At 41.3% G+C, this 21,417-nt stretch overlaps 1 protein-coding gene and 1 pseudogene across 7 annotated transcripts in view; both read right to left on the minus strand.

Moving 5' to 3' along the window:
- Window positions 1-4,186: 4,186 nt before the first annotated feature.
- On the minus strand, window positions 4,187-4,257 carry LOC128543509 (uncharacterized; annotated as a pseudogene).
- Window positions 4,258-11,162: 6,905 nt separating this feature from the next.
- gramd2aa (GRAM domain containing 2Aa) overlaps window positions 11,163-21,417 on the minus strand; it is a 29,682-nt gene continuing 19,427 nt past the window's right edge. For 6 of the 7 annotated variants that reach the window (XM_053513420.1, XM_053513425.1, XM_053513426.1 and 3 more), the window contains 8 exons: window positions 20,755-20,858; window positions 19,088-19,186; window positions 18,789-18,860; window positions 18,614-18,676; window positions 17,076-17,256; window positions 14,894-14,987; window positions 13,515-13,622; window positions 11,163-12,490 (listed from right to left, as the gene is read on the minus strand). In XM_053513420.1, coding sequence (XP_053369395.1) covers window positions 12,487-12,490; window positions 13,515-13,622; window positions 14,894-14,987; window positions 17,076-17,256; window positions 18,614-18,676; window positions 18,789-18,860; window positions 19,088-19,186; window positions 20,755-20,858 — 725 coding nt within the window. In that variant the 3' untranslated portion in view covers window positions 11,163-12,486. Of the gene's footprint in view, window positions 12,491-13,510; window positions 13,623-14,893; window positions 14,988-17,075; window positions 17,257-18,613; window positions 18,677-18,788; window positions 18,861-19,087; window positions 19,187-20,754; window positions 20,859-21,417 lie in introns of those variants that run through there. The other variant, XM_053513422.1, reaches the window with a different exon arrangement.

The raw sequence follows: 21,417 nt of genomic DNA on the forward strand, positions 1-21,417 counted from the left end.
CCACTAAATACTGGAGCTCAATTTTTTTTTTACTGTTAAAAAAAAAAAAAAGATAAGCTTGCAGAGAGATCTTAAGTGAAGGTTTGTGCAAGATTTACATGCAGTACATAATCCTGTCCAACAGAGGGCGCCAAAAGTCATGTGCCAATGTGTCATCCCTAATCCATGTGCAGTATTCTGTCACAGATTCCACCTGACAGCACATACTGTACATACTGTACATACCTGCAGAGGTGGACATTGTTCAGTGTGTTAGTCCAGGCAGATGGTTAAAATACTGGTTTTTCTTTTGATTTGATTCGATTGAAATTTATTGTCATGTTCAAATGAAATGCAGTTACCATCTAATCAAAAGTGCCGAAATGGCTTATTTACAATAAATAATAATGCGCTACTGTAAATGAGTGTATAAGTCCATATGTACAGGAGTGAGAGTGATTAATGTAGGTGCAGTGTGTAATAAGGGTGTGGTATATATATATATATATATATAGTAGTATACAGAATAACTTGGCTAACATTGCGCAGGTGATACAGTAAGACATGTCCATTTACTCACATGTGCCAAGGTTATTGTCAGTCATATACCATTTACAGCCAAGCCCTTACACCCAGCTTGGACAAACTGCTGTTACTCTCACGTCTGGTCCTTGCATCCTGCAACTTGCTGATAATAATATTAATTTTTTGGTCACATGTTCCTTTTATAGCAACTTTTTATTTGTCACATGTATCTTATAGAGTGGTGAAATGATTTTTTCACGTATCGCAGTTAAAAAACTGGGGTCAGAGCGTAGGATCAGCACCCCTGGAGCAGACTGGGTTAAGGGCCTCGCTCAAGGGCTCAACAGTGGGCTTGAACCCCCGGCCTTCCGAACAGTAACCCAGTAACCCACAGCCTTAACCGTTTGAGCCACCACTGTCCCTCTAATTGCAGCTCTCACTCAAGAACTATGTGAAGTCATCAGAGTGGTAATGATGAATCATTTAGGATCAGAAGGAGAAAAGGCTAGCCGGTCAAAATCGCAGGTTGTGCAAACACAGATTTCTAAACGACTTATATAAAAGCAGGCGAGAAGCATCTCCCAAGGCTGTGACAAGCAAACAGCTAATGTGCTCCTGCTGCAGAAGGTTCATTCCAAACGATGCGGTCTGCACGTGAGAAGGGCCTACAGGCGAACAATGTACTTAGCTGGACACCTGAGACAGACCAGACTTCACTCATTTATCTAAAACTGACATAATGTAGCAGACAACTCCAACACTGGGCATTCCAGACCCGTCTAGGCATCTTACTCAAACAGGTGATGAAAAGGGAGGATGCATGACATCAGTCCTCCTTCACCATCATGTGGGCAAACTCAGGCCAGTAGCAATATTTTTTCTACAAACACAGATCCAGTAGCAGCCGACCTCCCTAACTGCCTTTGTGCTGTTGCTGCCAAAGAAGCAAGCTGAACTGGCATCACATGACATTGTGGGCTATTCAGATTTGATATTACTGGAATTTTGACATTTGACATTCTCTGGAAATGTGTCTTATCTCTAACAAACCCTTTACCCCTATAGCAGGAGTGCATGACGTCTGAACTTAAGCAACACCTGAGGAGAAGCATCAATGGCGCACCTGTGGGTGCAGTCATAGTCATAGGGTATGGTTCACCCCGAATGGGATACCTCGTTTGCCTAGGCTCAATGGAATTTGGCCATCAAAATCTAAAATATTATAATATCATAAATGTTACCTTGACTGAAAGACACTCATTCACCGTCTATACTGCTACTGTATACCAGCGGGACCTGATCTCAGGAGGCTTAGGGCAGAATATGGGGTACACCCTGAATTGGGTGCCAATTCATCACAGGGCGCACACAAACACATTCACACACTATGGGCAATTTAATTAGCCTAATCTGCATGTCTTGTGCATGTGAGGAAACTGGAGGAAACCCACCAAGTATGGGGAGAACATGCAAACTTCATGCACACAGAGGTGGGAATTGAACCTGGCCAGGAATTAAACTCAGACCATGTTGGTATAAGACGACAATCCTAACCACTAAGCCACCTGACTCAAAAACAGTAATAGCCTCCAGAGCAAAAGTGTAAGATTCATAATTTAAATAAAAAATATGATTTTCGAAGATGCTGCCAAAAGGATTGGACAAGACATGTTTTCATCTAATTTATGTTATCAATCATTAGATCCATGTGGCTTGGTGGCCTCATACCCCCAGGGTTCTTGGTTCGATTCCTGCCTTGGATCTCTGTCTGTGCATGTTCTTCCTTGGCCTTACCAGCCTGTGCGGGAAGTGTTATGATCTGGGCTTGCTTCTGTTCAGAAATACTATAAGGTCAAAAATGACCTGTAAATATTAAATGACCAGGTTTTTCCACCAATGGATTTTTTTCTTTTCTGTTGGGACGGGCATATTCCAAGATGACAATGCCGATATTTATCGGTCTCAAATTGTGAAAGAGTGGTTCGGGAAATGTGAAACATCACTTTGGATGTCTGGATTTGGCACCACTGAGACCAGGCCTTAACCCTGTTGAGAATCTTTGAGATAAAAGTACTGGAGAAGACTTTAAACATCTTGCTTCTTGCTTTAGAGAGAAGTACTCTTCCAAAGATGGAGATCTCATCATAAGCAATTATTGCAAATACCAGAACATTCCTTCAGTCTGTGAGGACAGTTTAGCTGACGACCCAGTCCAGTAAGAGAGTGACTCTCCTAAAACACACATGAGACAGAAAAGGTTTAAATTCCAGTGGTCATGGACGCAATTTTGTTCTTGGCCATTTTTTTTTATCCAGTAAAAATAACTGTAACTTGAAAATACAGTTGCCATTTCATTAAATAGACCATTTCATGCAGCAGACACATAAACAAGCCATCCTATCAGTCTGTTTATATTTAAAGGAAGTATTAATGCAAAGGGTTTTTGGCTTTACATTCTTTGTCATGCTCCCACAAAGTCTTAAAAGCTTACACTCCATCTCCTGCGCTGTTTCTTGTAGTGTGTCCACCAGGTTCATAAGGTTAGACGTCTTGAGTTCCATCGATAGACATCCGACCCCCAAATTTCATCATCAGCCAGCAGACTGACATCATCGGATTGCAGATCTCCTGAACTCCTGTCTGCTTGAGAGGTCATAGAGAAGGTTGTGCTTGACTGGTTTCTGCATTCAGTCCCAGCAAAGGAAAAGAAGACCGTCGGGATTCAATCTCCACCCGCATGCAGATTCTGATGACTTTGTGCTACCGTTAGTTGCAAAGGGAGTGTGTGGTCACTTTGCTGCTGCTCCTCACTCTGCTCCAATGTGGTTACAACAAGTGGTTATTTCAGTCAAAGTTGCCCTTCTATCAGCTTGAATCAGTCGGCCCATTCTCCTCTGACCTCTAGCATCAACAAGGCATTTTCACCCACAGGACTGCCGCATACTGGATGTTTTTCCCTTTTCACACCATTCTTTGTAAACCCTAGAAATGATTGTGCGTGAAAATCCCAGTAACTGAGCAGATTGTGAAATACTCAGACCGGCCCGTCTGGCACCAACAACCATGCCACGCTCAAAATTGCTTGAATCACCTTTCTTTTCCCATTCTGACATTCAGTTTGCAGTTCAGGAGATTGTCTTGACCAGGACCACACCCCTAAATGCATTGAAGCAACTGCCATGTGATTGGTTGATTAGATAATTGCATTAATGAGAAATTGAACAGGTGTTCCTAATAATCCTTTAAGTGAGTGTCTATATATATATATATATATATATATATATATATATATATATAGCCCGCAGTCCAAAGACCCTGTGATGGATTGGCACCCTGGCCAGTGTACTCCGCCGCATGCCCTAAGTCTTCTGGGATAGGCTCCAGGTCCCTGCCACCCTGAATACAGGATTAAGTGGTGTAGACGTTGAGTGAGTGAGTTTTGACTTTGGAGAAACCCCTTGTTAGTATAAGTTGTGTTGAGCTATTAAAATTTTTATTTGAATTGTTTAATTCAAACTGATAAAAGTTTGTAAATTTTTGGGGTAAACTTAATTTTTTAATGGGGGTTAAATAATTTTGAGTGTAACTGTGACTAATAGGAAGGTGTAGTGTACACCACAGGGCGCAGGGGCATCTCCGGCACACCAGAACACACTACACTTTTTACATTATCGGTTCAGCCATTATTTTAACTAGCAATAGCCGCGCCTCAGATAAACCTCATAGGCTACGATATTGCCACTGTACTAAGCTCTTTATATATATATATATATAAAGACAACTAGCAATATATATAAACAACTTTTTGTTGTTTTTATATATAAAAACAACAAGCAATAGCCGCGCCTCAGATAAACCTCATAGGCTACGATATTGCCACTGTGGCAATATCGTAGCCTATGAGGTTTATCTGAGGCGCGGCTATTGCTAGTTAAAATAACAAGGGGTTTCTCCAAAGTCAAAACTCACTCACTCAACGTCTACACCACTTAATCCTGTATTCAGGGTGGCAAGGACCTGGAGCCTATCCCAGAAGACTTAGGGCATGCGGCGGAGTACACTGGCCAGGGTGCCAATCCATCACAGGGTCTTTGGACTCGGGAGGTAACCGGAGTAGCCGGAGGAAAGACACCAAGCACAGGGAGAACATGCAACATGCACACAGAGACGGGAATCGAGTCTGACTGGGAATCGAAACCAGACCCTGAAATGTGCAAGGCGACCGACACCACTGTGCCCAACTCAAAATGCTAATTTTAATGACTAATACAGTATCAAAAGATCCTGCCTTCAGCTATTATGACCTGCTGCAAATGTGATGTTTAGCCAGACACAGTGTTTCTGAGGGCTCCTCCTAGCCCATTCCTCATGAGCAATGGCCTCTAGTTCAATAAGGTTCCTTGGTTTGCATGCTGCAATACTTTTTCTCAAACACCACCAAAAATGTTCTATTTGATCCAAGTCAGGCAACTGAGATGGCTATGTTGGACTCCTGCAGGACTTCATCTGAAACCAAGCCTTGCTGGTCTTTGAAGTATTCTTGGGATCATTTTACCAGTACACCCCACCTTAGGGGTAGCTCAGTGGTTTAGGGATTAGACTATGGTTGGAAGGTCCCGGGTTCAAATCTCACAACCACCAAGTTGTCTCTGTTGGGCCCTTGAGCGAGGCTCAACCCTTAACCATCAATTAGATCAGATACAATATATAATGAGATAAAAAAGTGTAATGTAAAATCACCAAAAGTTCTTGCACTTCCAAAAATTGAATAATAATACTAATTATAGTTATATTATGCAAAACAAGCATTCATTAATCAGTATTTTTTTTAAACAATGAAATTCTTTATGGCTCTGATGATTAATCATTAACATTCCTGCTTGTAAGAGTGTGACGGAACATTCAGTAGTTTCATGTCTGACGTGACCAAGCCATTTGATTGTGTTTGATATTCCACAGGAGTGTGAAGTTATAGTGAATAGAAGCAGAAAATCTTGCATTAGTCATATCTTTTCGATGTAAGCGTAAGGAGACTGATATGAGGGCTTTTCATGGTTCTTCTGCATGTTGAGGTTCATTGAGCCCAAATGAAAACTGTTTTATGTTGTTTATGATGATGAGATTCTTTTGTCATATGTGATAGTAATCATTTTAAGATACAGTTTTTTTCTGAATAGAAGTCAACCACTGGATAAGAGTTTTTACAGTGTGTTTAAGCTATTTTTATCACTGTGTGAATGTGTGTAAAAATAAATAAAGTCAATAATCCTTAACTGTTGTACTGTCAGGAGAAACACCAGGAAGCTGTGAAGATCAGAGGCTGAGAGGTCTGACCTGACGGACCAGGTGGAGAGCCTGCAAGAATCAGTACAGGTGCTGGCAAGCCTGCTATCTAGAATGCAGTGTGAGCTTGGACAGCTAAAAAAAAGTAGTATTAATAATAATAATAATAATAATAAAACACATTCAGCCAAAACATGGTATTGGTGCTAAAAAGTGTCTCACCTAGGTGAGAAAGTGAATTTTCAGATCGGATCATGTAACAGTATTTTTCATAATACTTAAAGCTTCTTATTTCCCAATCCATGCTTCATTTTTTTGTAAATATGCATTAAATATTATAAAAAATATTTTTTATCTCATAAAAAGAAACATATTTGCTAAACACAATTTCATGCACTTTTTTGTCTGTAGTGTCCGTAACTATGGGTAATGTCGGAAACTGTTAACCAAATAGTGGTTATAAAGACCAAAGAGGTTTAAACTTAAAAAAATATAGTTGTAAAAGCAAAACCGAGCGTGCCCAAGCACCTGTGCCATTGCCTCATGGGTACACCACCACCTGTGAGCTTTTTCAGCATGCAAAGACCTCCAAAAAGCCCTGGATGCTGGGGGGAAGAAATTACATTATGATGTCACTCAGGAAGTTATTAGCTACTTTTTGCCATAAGTTTAAGGCCTCATCCTGGCTGAACCATCAAAGATTCCAATCCCTTCACGATTTTGCGTTCTTAATCTTTTGAGATCAGATCGGCCTGGTTCGGTGGCGATCATATAAATTTCCTAGGAGGAGTAGATCTACTTGCAAACAACATTATTAGTCACCATTGAGGATCATTTGTTCATTATAAATATCAGTATGCAAGTGCTTGAGGGTGGATTTCTCCTTCATAAATGGGCAAACACTACAAAAAATTTAAAGAACTCAAGCATGAGACATTTTCCACCTCAGCACTCTTACATTGCTGGATAATATGTAAAGGATGAAGGTGAGCTGAGAAAAATCCTCCCTTAAGGAGAAGAAGAACCCCAGAGGCTCCTTCAGGTGTTTCACATTATCTCTTTTGAAGGAGCGTTACCCGTATTTCTCAGCTGTCAAACTTAACCACCCCGCCTTTAACACATCCTCCTGGGCCGCACTGTAACACGCCGCAGGTTCCTCCGAAGTGCAAACATATTTACAGCCCCTGAATGAATGGACGTAACTCCAGCCCTTCAGCAAACTCTCCGCGCCGCTGATTTGACACATCTGAAACCCATTTTGCAGCCATTTCCAGTCTACTTACTGATACTACTGAAAGCAGTAATAATCAATGTAACTGGACTACTCTTGCTGAAAGGAGCCATAACTCATTCACGCTGGTTCAGTGGCTAAAGAAATGTGAAAATGCGTCTTTGTAACACACCCCCCGGCCATGCAGCATTACAGTTTGAAGTGTGTAATGTAAGAACGTGAGCTGCTCAGGGTGAAGACACTCTTGGGCATTCCTTTCCCTCTCTTTCTCTCTCTTTGTGGTGCCGTAAAAATGCAGGATCACTTACCTGGTCGCTTTTGATGAAGTGTAAAGTGGTCACGTGACTCTTGTGGTCTTTAGGTCAGAAAAAGAGCTGCAAAGAACAAATACAAAGACCTGATCCTAAGTAATAATAGATTTTATTTGATGGCATCCCTTTTTTTTTTATAAAAAAAGAAACAAAACTTAAAATATCCTAAAGAAAATGTATTTTTTTCATTCATTTATCCTCTATACTGCTTATCCTGTATCTCAGTCAATCCCAGGAAACTTCGGGCAAAAGGCGAGATACAACCTGGACAGGATGCCAATCCATCGCAGAGCACACTCATGCACTTTGGGAACACCAATGAGCCTAACCTGCATGGGAGGAAACCAGAGGACACCCACCAAGCACGTGAAGAACATGCAAACTCCATGCACACAGACCCCAAGGTGGGAATCGAACCCTCGACCCTGAAGGTGCAAAGTGACAGTGTTAACCACTACACCACCATGTCACCTCTTAAAAGGTTATTATGTAGGTAAGTTACAAATAAGGTTTGGTCTATTGTCATGTCGATGATTATGTAACCCACAATGCCGTTTTGGTAAATGTAGAAGACATTGCACCAGGATTTAGCCCGTGCTTCATCTGGAAAATGGTGAGTAAAAATGCCAGCCTTTGCTCTTTTCCATGATTTAACAGGTAACCACTTTTCCATATGCGCTAGCAATAACAGCGTCCTCTTACGATATCAGAGCGGCAGACAACCAGTATGCTTTTTAGGAATAGCAAAAAATTGCACTAGGATCACTAAACAAATCACAGTCATTTCAATCTAATCTTGTCTAGTGAAGCTGGCACGTTAGCACTGTCACCCTGCACCTCCAGGGTCCGGGTTCAAGTTCGCCTTGGGTCTGTCTGCTCAGAGTTTGCATGTTCCATCCGTGCTTGGTGGGTTTCCTCCCACAGTCCAAAGAAATGCAGATTAGATTCCCAAATTTCCTGTAGTGTGTATGTGTGTGTGCCCTGCGATGGATTCGCACCACGATCGGCTCCAGTCCCCCCGTGACCCTGCATACAGGATAAAGTGGTATAGACGATGAGTGAGTGATATCTATTGTTACATGGGGAAGGTTTCCTTTAAAATAGATGAACGGTGTTTGTCTCCTCTTGCTGTCTGTAAGCGGAACTGCAGACTTGACACACCTTTTTTCTTTTCAGATTATTCCTGGAAAGTGCAGCAAGTCCTCCTATACTACGCCTCTTACTATTACATTTATAGCATTTGGTAGATGCCCTTATGCAGAAGAATACATATTTAGCAAATCTTATACAACCAGGGGAAAAAAATAAATAAATAAAAGCAAAAACGGCTACTGAAATTTTCCAGCAAATTTATTTATTTATTTTTTTATTGCCTGTAACTGGTTTCGTCAATCGCTAATCCACAAGCATCTGGGCACAGAGCTCAACCGAAGATCCCCTGAGCTTCATGGATCAATGAGCACAGAGCAGTCTAGACTCCAAACGATCGAAACACAACCTGCTGCCGCTTTTATACAGTACCTACACTAGAGACACAGAACAAGACAGGATAAATAAAGATCATTTTGGACCGTTATTCCTACTGCGCCAGACGCTCAGCCTGAAACTGCTGATCTCTCTACCTTTAAAAAAAACACGTCAACCCTTCGTCTGAGATATTTCCTGAAGATAACGAGCTTCCCGAAGCTCCTTTAGAGGACGGAACAATTACGTATCATTTATAAATAATTCATCCAGACTCACTAAGTCCATTAAGTTAAGTGAGGCCTGGAATGGATGCAGTGAGCGTCCTGAGGGAAACGATCCGTCCTGCGTGAGGCAGAGAACGGTGTATAGGGAAGCAGAGAAGTACACCACTGGATTTAGAGACATGTGGACAACAGATTTCACAAACCTCCCACACACACACACACACACGAAACACTGCCTATAGAACATATAAGATCCTAAAAACATGCTGTAGGAGGTTACTGAGTCAAGGCCCATAGAGCAATTCAGCCCTTCTCATGCATAAAGAACAACATTCAACATTGAATCTATGAAAACATGCATCTTATTTTTATTTATTTGCAATTTGACCTTAACCCTTATTCAGGTGAGAAATCACACTTGGTAACTTACGACTGCCAGTATACAGTGTGTATAGACACCTCCAGGGTCCAGGGTTCGATTCCCGCCTCGGGGTCTGTGTACATGGGGTTCGCATATTCTCCCCGTCTTCGGTGGGTTTCCTCAGGGTACTCTGGTTTCCTCCCACAGTCCAAAGACATGCAGGTTAGGTTAAGTGGTGCTCCCAAATTGCCCATAGTGTGTAAGTGTGTGTGTTTGTACTGTATATATGTACACTAGTTATAAAAATGTCTACACACACATACTTTTAAATTTTGATCAAGAATCTACTTTCAATACAGTTTCAACTCAAATTTGACCGGACACCATTACTATATTACTGTAAATAAAAAAGTGCATGAACATAGAGTGCTGTAAAAAAGTATTTGCCCCAGGAACAGGAAACTGAGGCTACACTTCGAATGAGCTCATCACATCTGGTCAACAGAAGATCAAAAAAACGTTGCTTGGTCTGATGAGTCTGGAGTCATTCGGATGGTTGGGTCAGAATTAGGTGTGAACAGTATGAACGCATGGTTCCATCCTGCCTTGTATAAACGGTTTAGGCTGGTGATGGTGCTGCTGTTAAGGAGATTTTCTTGGCACACTTTGGGCCGCTTAGTACCAATCGAGCATGGTTTAAATGCCAGCACTTACCTTGCTGAGAATACGCCATGGCTGAAAATCATCTTAAACTGGTTTCTTGAACATGACGATTAGTTGACGGAACTCCAATGTCCTCCACAGTCACCAGATCTCAATCGAATAGAGCAGCTTCAGGATGTGGTGGAACGAGAGATTCATATCATGGACGTGCAGCAGAAAAATCTGCAGCGACTGTGTGATGCTATCATGACGATTAAGACCAACATCTCTAAGATAACATCTCTATTCAACCTTGTTGAATTTATTCCATGAAAAATTACATTAGTTCTGAAGGCAAAAGGTGGTGCAGAAGGTGTCAGAAGCCATTGGGTGTACAGTATATATAATAAATTTATACATTAACGTGGTAACCTTGGCATTCTTTAGAATTTTTGCCTTAAAAACGTAAATTTTGCAGAAAATTTTTCTCTAAAAATCATACGGACTGAACGTCGGCTTGTGCCTATGTTGCACATGTGCACAAGTTGCAAGTACGTCCAGGAGCCGTTCAGAACTCGCCGTGGAAAGCCAAGCAAGTTTACATATTTTTTATGGATTTTTTTTTGTGCATTTTGTGCACGGCAGCAAGAAGAAATCAAATACACTTTCAGTTTCGTTGTCTTTTTTTTCCCCCGCAATTTGTGCAATAGTTAGTACAATGGATCCCAAGAATGTTATCAAGGATGGTAGCAAGAAGAAAACGAAAGATTAATTTGAGTTTGTCTATTTATTTAATGTTTTATTACTTAATTTTCATGTCTTTTCTAAATGCTTTTATTTATTTTTTTTGCGAAAACTATGATTATAGTGTTGGAAATTGCTGATATAGGTAATATTTTTGGGTGGCTGGAACGGATGATCTGCATTTACATTATTTGCTATGGGAAAATGCGTTTCACAATACAAAATTTTGCCTTAAGAACTCACCGCTGTAACAGAATAAATTTGTATCCCAAGGTATGTGTATGTAATTTGTATGTGGAATTTGTTTTTCTGTTAAACTGATTTGTGAGAATGAACACGATACACATCAAACACGAATCGAGAAAAAAACGAGGCAAGTGAAAAACTTGTCCGAAAAATATCAGTTTTAATATAAATTAAACACTGCTTTTGCATTAATTTCTACTTTTCTGTTCACAAAGGTGGGTTTTAAGTAGTTAAGTGAAATCCTGCTCTGACTATTGTACAGCTCATGGCTTGTCTCCTTGTAAAATAAATATATATTCATCCTTACTGGAGTCAAGTTTGACTCTGAAAAATCAGCAAAATATGTTTATTTAATACAAAAAAACCTGATCATCACATTACAGTCTGGAGTTCTCAATAATAATAATAATAATAATAATAATAATTCATTGCCGGTTCCCCTTTTAATCCCTTAAAACTCTTTCTTATCAGATACTCAGAACATCCAGTCCTGATTCCCACACGGTAGTGCTTCAGTGTGTCATTTAAATAGATTCTGCTTATGTAAAAGAAAAGCATTCACAGTTCACATAATATTCAGGTTCAGATAACAGGCTACCGATAAACATATAAATAGAAACAAGGTTATATTTCCCCCAGAACAGGAAAAAGTACAGAAGGAAGATGCATTAGAAAGTTTTTTTTTCTCTTGCTACCACAAACATAACCCTAATGCACTGACTTGATCAGGTGATCCGGCTTCACATTATTGCCTTCTATAAAACAGATCATTGAAAAGAAAACAAAAGGTCCTTCCTGCTGCGTTTATGTGCAGTGAGTGTCATGTCTGTCCTGAGTGCAACAGAAAGAGGCTACAGCTTGAGGAAATAAATACACACAGCTTTTTTTTTAAAAAAAAACTCCGGTAACGCTCATCAGTCAGGAGCGATTATGAATTATTCAGTAGCAATTCGAGTGAAACTATTGGAAATGTGCAGAATCACGTAGATTAGTCCAGGTCCTGGGAGTTTAAGGGGTTAGAAAGTGCAAGTCGTATTTGCATAATTAGAACACTTGTGTGTTTAGACTTCTCGCTCTTCCCTCAGTCTTACCTTGAGACAGCAATCGTGACGAGCAATGAATCATGACTGATAAAGTCATGAACTGAGTAGTTCATACCTGCCTTCACCCATCACACTGCGTGCTCCCAGAGGTCAAAGCATGCACATTGTTCAACCCTAGATACTAATGGCCAACTAAAGGTCAATCAATATCAAGTACTTCCTCGAGCAGCCGTTACTGTTCAAGCAATAAGTGCTCGATATTTGTCCTGTGGTTCACTTCCTCCTCGATCCAGCTGCACTGCAGTGTCTTCATTAAGTCCCTCTATGCAAAAAAATGCCGTTATGAAACAGACCGGTGTTGCTCTTTCACTGCAATGATAAACAAGTGAGTCGGCCTGCATCGTATTCAGAGCTGTCCAGACACCATCGGCTACCTGTACAAACAGAAAATATTTGTGATGTTTTATTTTATTTATCGCCATCTCAACAATGTAACAATATCATTATCATGAATAGCGCAAGCATGCAGGTAGTCCCCGACTTACGAACGAGTTCTGTTCCAGGAGCGCGTTCGTAAGTCGAATTTGTTCTTAAGTCCGACAAAGTGAGTCTTAAGGTAAAGCATACCAATCCGCTATTCACCATCAGGACAGGTTTACAGGACAACAGTTTTCTATCATCGTGCTTTCAATTGATTCTTGAAAAAGGGTGATGTCGACTCATTTTTCCCCTCGACTCCCACCCACACACATACACTATACTGGACTTTGGACAATTTAAAAATTCACTTACACACTGCAAATATTGTATATAATTGTAAATATTGGTATCTGGTGCACTGCAGTGTCTATTTTGGGTACACTACACCTGAGCTACTTCCATGATTTGCTCGCATCTATGAAACCGCGGTCCGTTCATATCTGCAGAAATTCATAACTCGAATGTTTGTAAGTCGGGGACTACCTGTATAAGCGCACAACCAGTACTATTACACATTTTGCATCATTGCAGAGAGTACAGCGACCAACCACTAAAGTGGAGCGAAGGTGAAATGGGATGATGCTACATTACATAAAGGCATGGAACAGCTGATGACTTGGCACGATAACGATAACTGGAGATAACAAAAATTACTTGTACATACATATCACAGGATTACAAGAATGCCCTTTTTATGGTTTCTATAGTAACAAGGCTGTATACAGAGGATTTATGATATGATGTGAACTTTCCCATGGCCATAAAACAATTTCCTTATTGTACTTCCTGATTCCTTACGTGGTAACATTTCCTATAGGCCTATAATCAGACAAATATAGAGCCAAAAAGCTCCTGTCTGCTGGGACTCTTGTTTAACCAAGCGTGGTGGAGTGAATTAATCCCAGTTCTGTCGAAGCCTCTTTCTGCTGTGCTTTGTGTATGAACAGAGGACTACATGGAGGAACATCTCGCACTCACCTCTCCTCCAGGGGGAGCGCTGCTTTGCTGCTGAGGAACGAGAGCTGCTGTTCCAGACTACAGACACGAAACGCCAGGTAACACGAGGACAGGATGAGGAGGATAATTCTGCACAACAGGGCAGCAGAACAACCAAGGATAAGGCAAAGGAAATATCTCTATCTGTATATAATCTGGCTGAGGTTAACTTAAGTCGAGGTTTGTCGGACAGATGATATCAGACCTCTCGAGTATCAACTGGAACACACATACTGCATTACAGCACTATATATCTTACACTAAAGGACAGTTCTAGTTACGTCTAAGGGTTTGTACCATCACTTATACGAAGATTTCAACTTTTTGGACATTTAACAAACATAACGAAGATAAAGAATGAATCTGTAATACATTACGCAGATATAGTTGAGGAAAGATCTCCAGTGAGGACCAATGCTGTGGGAGGAAACACCAGGACAGACGAGAATGGATCCCTTAATCTGTGAGATCTCTTCCGTCCTTCATTGCTTCCTTCCTGTTTTTCAAATCTCCTCCTTATTTCATTCCATCTTTCCTTCCATTAATCCATCATATCCCTTCTTCACTTAATTGCTTCCTTTAATTCAACCTGTCTCTTCCTCCCCTCCTTCCATCTGTCCTATCACTTCCTTCCCCTTCCTCGTGTCCTTTAATACATTCTATCTCTCTCTTCGTTACTTCCTTTAATCCACCTTTCCCTCGTTTGCCTTTCTATTAATCCCCTCTATCCCTCCTTCATTCATTCCTTTTCCCCTTTAATCTATCCCGTTGCTTTCTTCCTTCTTCCATTTGCTACTTCCTTGATCCTGTCTTGTCCTTCAATCCTTTTCTTCTTCCTTAAATCATCCTTCTATTATGCCCTCATGTCTTTTAATTCAACCTGTCTTTCCCTTCCTTATTTATCCATAAATAAATTCTTATCCTCCTTCGTTCTTCCTTTATTTCATTTCCTTTCCTTTCCCAAGACGCTTCCATCCTCTAACCAATTCTATCCCTTTATTTTCCCCCACTTTAATCCTACCTTCCCGGAGATAGATTGCCCGGGTTGGCAGATTGAACAGATTATTTTTCTTCCACCCCGAGCGCAGTTCAATCCTGACTGAGTTCACTAATAAATTCCGACTGTAACTGAGTCTGATTTACACACACACACACACACACACTCTGCCACCATCTGGCACTTTCTAATAAATAGTGCAGCAACAAATAATTACCGTTCGTTTACAAAACACCACACCTCCTATAAGGCATAACGTGTAGTCAGAGGTTTAGGAAGTGATTTATATCTGTGCGAACGGACGATGAAGCGGGCGATCATCCCGAGCGGACATAAGGATTTGCAGAGAACGAGCCAAACTCACAGCAGGATGAAGATCTTCAGCAGCTGGTACTCCATCTGGCCCAGTTCTGGTACGGGCTCTGGGAGGAGGATCTTCTCTGACTCTAAAGCTCTCTCTGTATGCACACACACACACACACACACACACACACAGATACACACAGAGCATGAGCTAGGGGCTACATGTGTTGTTATAATCTGTGTAATTGTAGGGGATTACCGTAACTCCAAAACCCAGGGATTTCATTAACTATATTTTTATTGAATAACTTTTAACTTGTTTTATTTTCCAGAAAGCAACAAATTAATCAACAGCCATCCATCATCTCTCATCATCCTCATTTCCCTTCCTTCTTCTAATCCTTCAATCCTTTCTGTAATCCACTGTACCAACCATTAATCCTTCCTTTCTTTCTTTAATATCTCTTTTAATCCCTCCTTCTTTCTTCCTTTAATCCTTTGTACAATTAATCTTTTCTTTCTTTAATCCTTCTTTCCTTCCCTTAATCATTTAATGCTTCCTTCCTTCTTTCCTTCCTTCCTTTCTTCCTGTCCTTATCTCCTTTTATCTCCAGACTCCACCCCTTACTTTTATTCTTCCCTCTTTCCATCTTTCCTTCTTTCTTTTTCTGTGTTCTCTCTTCCTCGGTCACTCTTTGTGTCTCCAGTTTTCTTTTCCTGATCTTTTCTTCCTTCCTCACTCATCTCAAACACACATCTTCTGCATACCTGAATGATATTGTCCACAGCCATAATTTGAATAATTTTCCCCTCATCACATATTTCACCTAATTTCACATTGAAATCTAAATTCACATCCGGTGTCCCCTGATCGGTGAATAAATGCAAAGAATGGATTATAATTTTTTTCCCTGTATGCAATTCAACATTACATAAAGTCTGGCCTCAGTGCATGCTGGGGATTTTAATGGGTTGAGGTATGAATTCATCTGAAGACTAATGACTGAATTAATTTATAAATACATCCTACTGGGAGCCATCGATCAACCTTGTCATTATGGAACTTGGATTTAGGTGTGTGTGTGTACGTGTGTACGTGTGCTTTCATTTTTAATTCTAACAGACTAAATTGCATCATCTTAAATTCTGTGTTTGCATTTTAGATAATTAAAGAAGAACTTTCAAAGGCCACACCCCTTTTTCCTTCTGCACAAAACTAGAGTGATCTCTGACTCCAAATGTTATATAATATAATATAGTATAATATATAACATAATATAATATAATATTACATAATATAATATAATATAATATAACATAATATAATATATAATATAATTTAACATAATATAACATAACATAACATAATATAATATATAATATAATTTAACATAATATAACATAACATAACATAACATAACATAATATAATATATAATATAATTTAACATAATATAACATAACATAACATCCCAAGTATTTCTCTCTTGAATCCATATAATCCCTTACATCATTACTTCTTTCTTTCCATCCTTTCATCTCCATATATGTTCCTTTCTTCTATTCTTAGTTACTTCCACGCCTCCCTTCTTTATGTCCTTGCATCTTTTTCTTCCTTTGATCCCTCCATTCTTCTATCTCTTTCTCTTGTCTTCCTTGCTTCCATCTGTCAATCCTTCTTTCCTTTCTTACCCTGTTCCTTCTATCCTTCTACTTTTCTATCCGCTATCCATCCGACAATCCCTCTCTCCATTTATAACGGTCCATTATTTAACCTTCCATGTCATTATATTAAATGTGTAGAATAGAACAGCATGAGAGGAAAAAAATTACCTATTTTAAACTATTATTTTGCAAAATGTATAGATTTCATTAAAAATGCATTATTTCTGATTGTCTGTAATCGTATTGGCCTTTGATCCCATCCTCAAGCCGTACACTTGGCAACGCTCCGCTTGCTGATTCAGCTGCATTCTGCTTCAGCAGGTGAGTTGCAGCAAGCCCGTCTGGAGGCAATGCTAATGAGCTGCATGTCTGATCGGCACTCGATCGCCGGTGTTATGTTCCCGACTGACAGCCGTTTAAAATTTAAACACGTGGAGCAAAACAATACGCCATCTGCTACCGCATAAACGTTAACGCGGCCAGTTTCCTCACGAACCCTGTAAAGTTTAAGAGCCTTGATGTGATTTTCTGCGAATGAAATATCCCCACCTTCGTGTAGTGTGTTTGCTTTCTGCTCACCCTGGAGAGGCTCGCTGGGCTGAAACGGCGGGTCGACGGCACTCAGACTGCTGGTGGAGTTTCCCAGGAGGTCGGGCAGGGACGAAGAGACGGACGCCACCGATGGCTTCCTCCTCCACTTCAGCACCGGACTGAAGTCAGTCACGACCACTGGGTACTCGTCAGGGACGGGAAACTCATCCTGCCAGGAGAATGTTGGTTTTATTTTCATCTCAGTAGGCAACTCAAACCACAACAGCTCCACCAACAGCGGAGAGTTTTATTTCTTCAGAAAAATAATGAAAAAACTACAATAAACCTGTTTTGTACCTAAACTCAAAACATAAAAAACCTAAATAAATTACAGATTAGGCACAGATATCATTATTATGATTATACCATATTCCTGCTGAATTCTCCATTCTGATTGGTTGAAAGGTGCTGATTAATTTTCTATAACAGCATGCTGGAACCCAAATTATCAAAGATCACAGGTTTATATAAATGCTTTAAATATTCTGATAATTATTTGTAGAGCACATTTAGACATTTTGAATGATTACATCTTACTGAAAAATGTGTTAACCTTAACTGAGCTTAATGCATCTCTACCACTCGGTTGAGGTCCGTTATGCTGAAAAATCTGCCAGATGTTGGTGTGTTTTTTAAATGGTATCACATGAGAAATAAAAGCCACTGTTTAAAACACTGGCTCTTAATGTGCCTTTTTCTAATAAAAATTGTTTTAACCTTTAACAAACATCTCAACCGTTTGGAAGAGGCCTTTAAAAAATACCTCTGTTATTATTATTATTATGCTTTTTTCTTCTTTGATTAATATTTTTTTCTTTAGATTTTCTCCCCTAATTCCAGGCACCAGCCAGGGAGGGTGAAGGCTTTGACATGTTTCCCCCGAGGCACATGATGCCAGGCAACCGTATCTTATTACACTGCTTTCTCACACACCCACCAAAGGGGAGTGGCATAAGACACTCGGATCCTTCCTGAGTGAAAGGAGATCGACTTTGTGAGCTCACAGATGCCCATGATTGGCTAGCGTCAAGACTGATGTGAGCGCACTAGTCCCCCCCCATCCCCATTGAGAGAGAGCTCGACCAATCAGCTCTCTCTAGCATTTCCTACAGCTACAGCATCACCAGGGATTCTCTGGATGATAGTGACGAGCTCATTAGTGTTGCGCCACTCAGGGGCCAATCATTGCTACTCAGCCTTTATGGAAGGTAAGGAGTCTCCAGTGTCAGCATGTAATAACCAGAGACTAGGTGTACTGGGAAAACCTTTGACTCTTTGATGGAGAGGGGGAGGAGCTGGTGACTGCTGTTTATAGCGAGGACAGGAACTACCTTGTACGTTTCACAACCCGTACAGGATGTGCTGTTCTAGAAGACTAGTCACCATTCCTCTGCTACAGCATTAATTATTTACCCATAACAGCATGCCCTGCGGGGTGTTCTATTCCCTACTTACTTAGCAACTCCGAGACTGAGATTAGAAAGAGACGCGAGGAAGGAGGCGGTGGTGCTGAGATGAGGGCTTACCAGAGACAAGGACGTCGGCTGCTCCATGTACTGCTTGAAGCTGAGGCTCTTCTTGCCGTTGACCTTAAGCACAAATGTTGAAATGCAAAACAAGCAAACCAGACGTTATTCAGCGCACACGCGGTAAATACTAAACAGTCAGCGCTGAAGACAGGAGAAGTGTGTGTTCTCTCACCTGTAGGTGCGTGCAGATCTGTCTCAGCACATCATACACACTGTCTCTGGACAGCAGAGACACAAACACATACTGAGAGAAAAAAAGAACGACAAGAAGAACGTCAAAAAACATCCCTTACACACACACACACACATACACACACACACAGATCATCCAAAAACACTCAGTCATCCTGAGTCACGTGTGGGTCGCGTATGATTCTCAGGACGATTATGTGACATTAATGTTAGACAGGTGGTTTTTTTGGCCAATAACCACACACACACACACACACACACACACACACACACACACACCTTTTGACTGCTGTCCGTGGTGATGGCCAGGCCATTGGGGACGAGGCCTGCTGTCTTGTGTTTCTTTACCAGCCGTACAGAGACTACGGGGATGCAGACCTGAACACAGAGAGCCAGAACGAGTTAGAGATGGAAAAGATGAAAAAAAGAAAGAAAGAAAGAGACAAGAAACAGATTGCAGTCAGAAACAGAGTTCCAGGCAAAACCAGATATAAGACAAGGACAGGAAGACAAAGACAGAAGGAGACAAAGAGATAGATAGACAGAAGTTGAGAGACTAAGAGATAAATTGGACAAAAAAGAGGGACAGAGAGAAAGAGGGATATAAAGAGAGAGTGTGAAAGACAGGAAAAAAAGAAGGATTGAGACAGGGAGAGTAGACAGTAAGGTACTGGATAAAGGACCTTAGTGGAACTCCCACTCGTCCTCACATGGTCTCACTTTGAGAAAAAAATAAAAACAGAAACCTTTTCTGTTTATTAGTGAAAGTAAGACTGAGACGAGGGTAAGACTGAGATGGGAGTAAGACTGAGACGAGGGTAAGACTGAGACGAGGGTAAGACTGAGCCGAGGGTAAGACTGAGACGAGGGTAAGACTGAGCCGAGGGTAAGACTGAGACGAGGGTAAGACTGAGATGGGAGTAAGACTGAGCCGAGGGTAAGACTGAGACGAGGGTAAGACTGAGCCGAGGGTAAGACTGAGCCGAGGGTAAGACTGAGACGAGGGTAAGACTGAGATGGGAGTAAGACTGAGCCGAGGGTAAGACTGAGATGAGGGTAAGACTGAGATGGGAGTAAGACTGAGATGGGAGTAAGACTGAGACGAGGGTAAGACTGAGCCGAGGGTAAGACTGAGCCGAGGGTAAGACTGAGATGAGGGTAAGACTGAGCCGAGGGTAAGACTGAGACGAGGGTAAGACTGAGATGGGAGTAAGACTGAGCCGAGGGTAAGACTGAGATGAGGGTAAGACTGAGATGGGAGTAAGACTGAGATGGGAGTAAGACTGAGACGAGGGTAAGACTGAGCCGAGGGTAAGACTGAGCCGAGGGTAAGACTGAGATGAGGGTAAGACTGAGCCGAGGGTAAGACTGAGACGAGGGTAAGACTGAGCCGAGGGTAAGACTGAGACGAGGGTAAGACTGAGACGAGGGTAAGACTGAGACGAGGGTAAAAGCTCAACATGCTGCACAGCAGCCGCATCGCAGGTTAAACTGTTTAACACCACACACAGCTAGAGCTCATTAATAACAACTGTTTAATAACACCTACATCACCTCATTACCATCATCTGTGACCCAGAGTGTGTGTCTGTGTGTGTGTGTGTGTGTGTGTGTGTGTGTGTGTGTGTGTGTTTATACACTATGTGTGCAGAAGATATTTGCCAGGCAGGGTCAGAGGAAGTGGGCAGCTGGGGCTGGGTAAAGATGGCAGAGGTGATGATGTGGGCAGGGGCAGCGCAGTGGTTAAAGTGACGACTGATCGGGAGGTTCAAACCCCAGCACCACAATGTAGTTGCTGGTGGTGAACCCTTGAGCAAAGCCTTAAGACCTCAACTGTTCAGATGTGAGAAGAAATAAAAATGTATGTCGCTCTGGATAGGACTGTCTCTCAGATGCCTAAATGATGGTGATGATGGTGATGATGATGAGGTTTATCAGAGTTTCACCTTAATGTCCTTCCCAAAGATGTTCGCGTAGAAACACAGCCAGTTCCTGGAGATGTAAAGCCGGCCTTGTAGCAGGATGTCTCGCAGCAGAGCACATGAGTACACTAAACACACACACACAGAGAGAGAGAGAGAGAGAGAGGGATTAAGACACAGGCAGAGAGAGAACATGTTTGGTAAGCACAGTTCTGTCCTGTAACACTTTGTACACGTATACAGCGAGTACGGCTTGTTAATCTGAGCCGAGAGAGGAGGAGGTCGTGATTAAAAACAAACCGAGCAGCAGTTAGAAACTTCCTGAAGCGCAGATTTAACGCTCTGATAGTTACAGATTTATCTCGAGCTCAACAGTGTGTATCTCCAGGCTCCGTATCTCTCTTCTCAGGCCGTTTCACTGCAGAAATGACAAACTCTGAGCATGTGACCACAGCTTGTTTTTCCGCAGATGATCTGTTTGTCCTAAAGCAGCTCTCTGTCCAAAAAAGGTGACAGTTCAATTCAATTCAAACCTACTATATTAGTCACGTATAAAGAATGACGTTTCTAGTCCTATTCGGTTTGAGAGTGTGTGTGGGGGCTGGTGAGAGTGACGTCTCTCTGACCACAAACAACTGCTACTGAAAAGTCTGATTACTCCTTAAAATAGAAAGAAGGATTAAAGAC

This window comes from Clarias gariepinus, chromosome 15 (assembly GCF_024256425.1).
Source record: "Clarias gariepinus isolate MV-2021 ecotype Netherlands chromosome 15, CGAR_prim_01v2, whole genome shotgun sequence".
Taxonomy (NCBI): Eukaryota; Metazoa; Chordata; class Actinopteri; order Siluriformes; family Clariidae; genus Clarias; species Clarias gariepinus.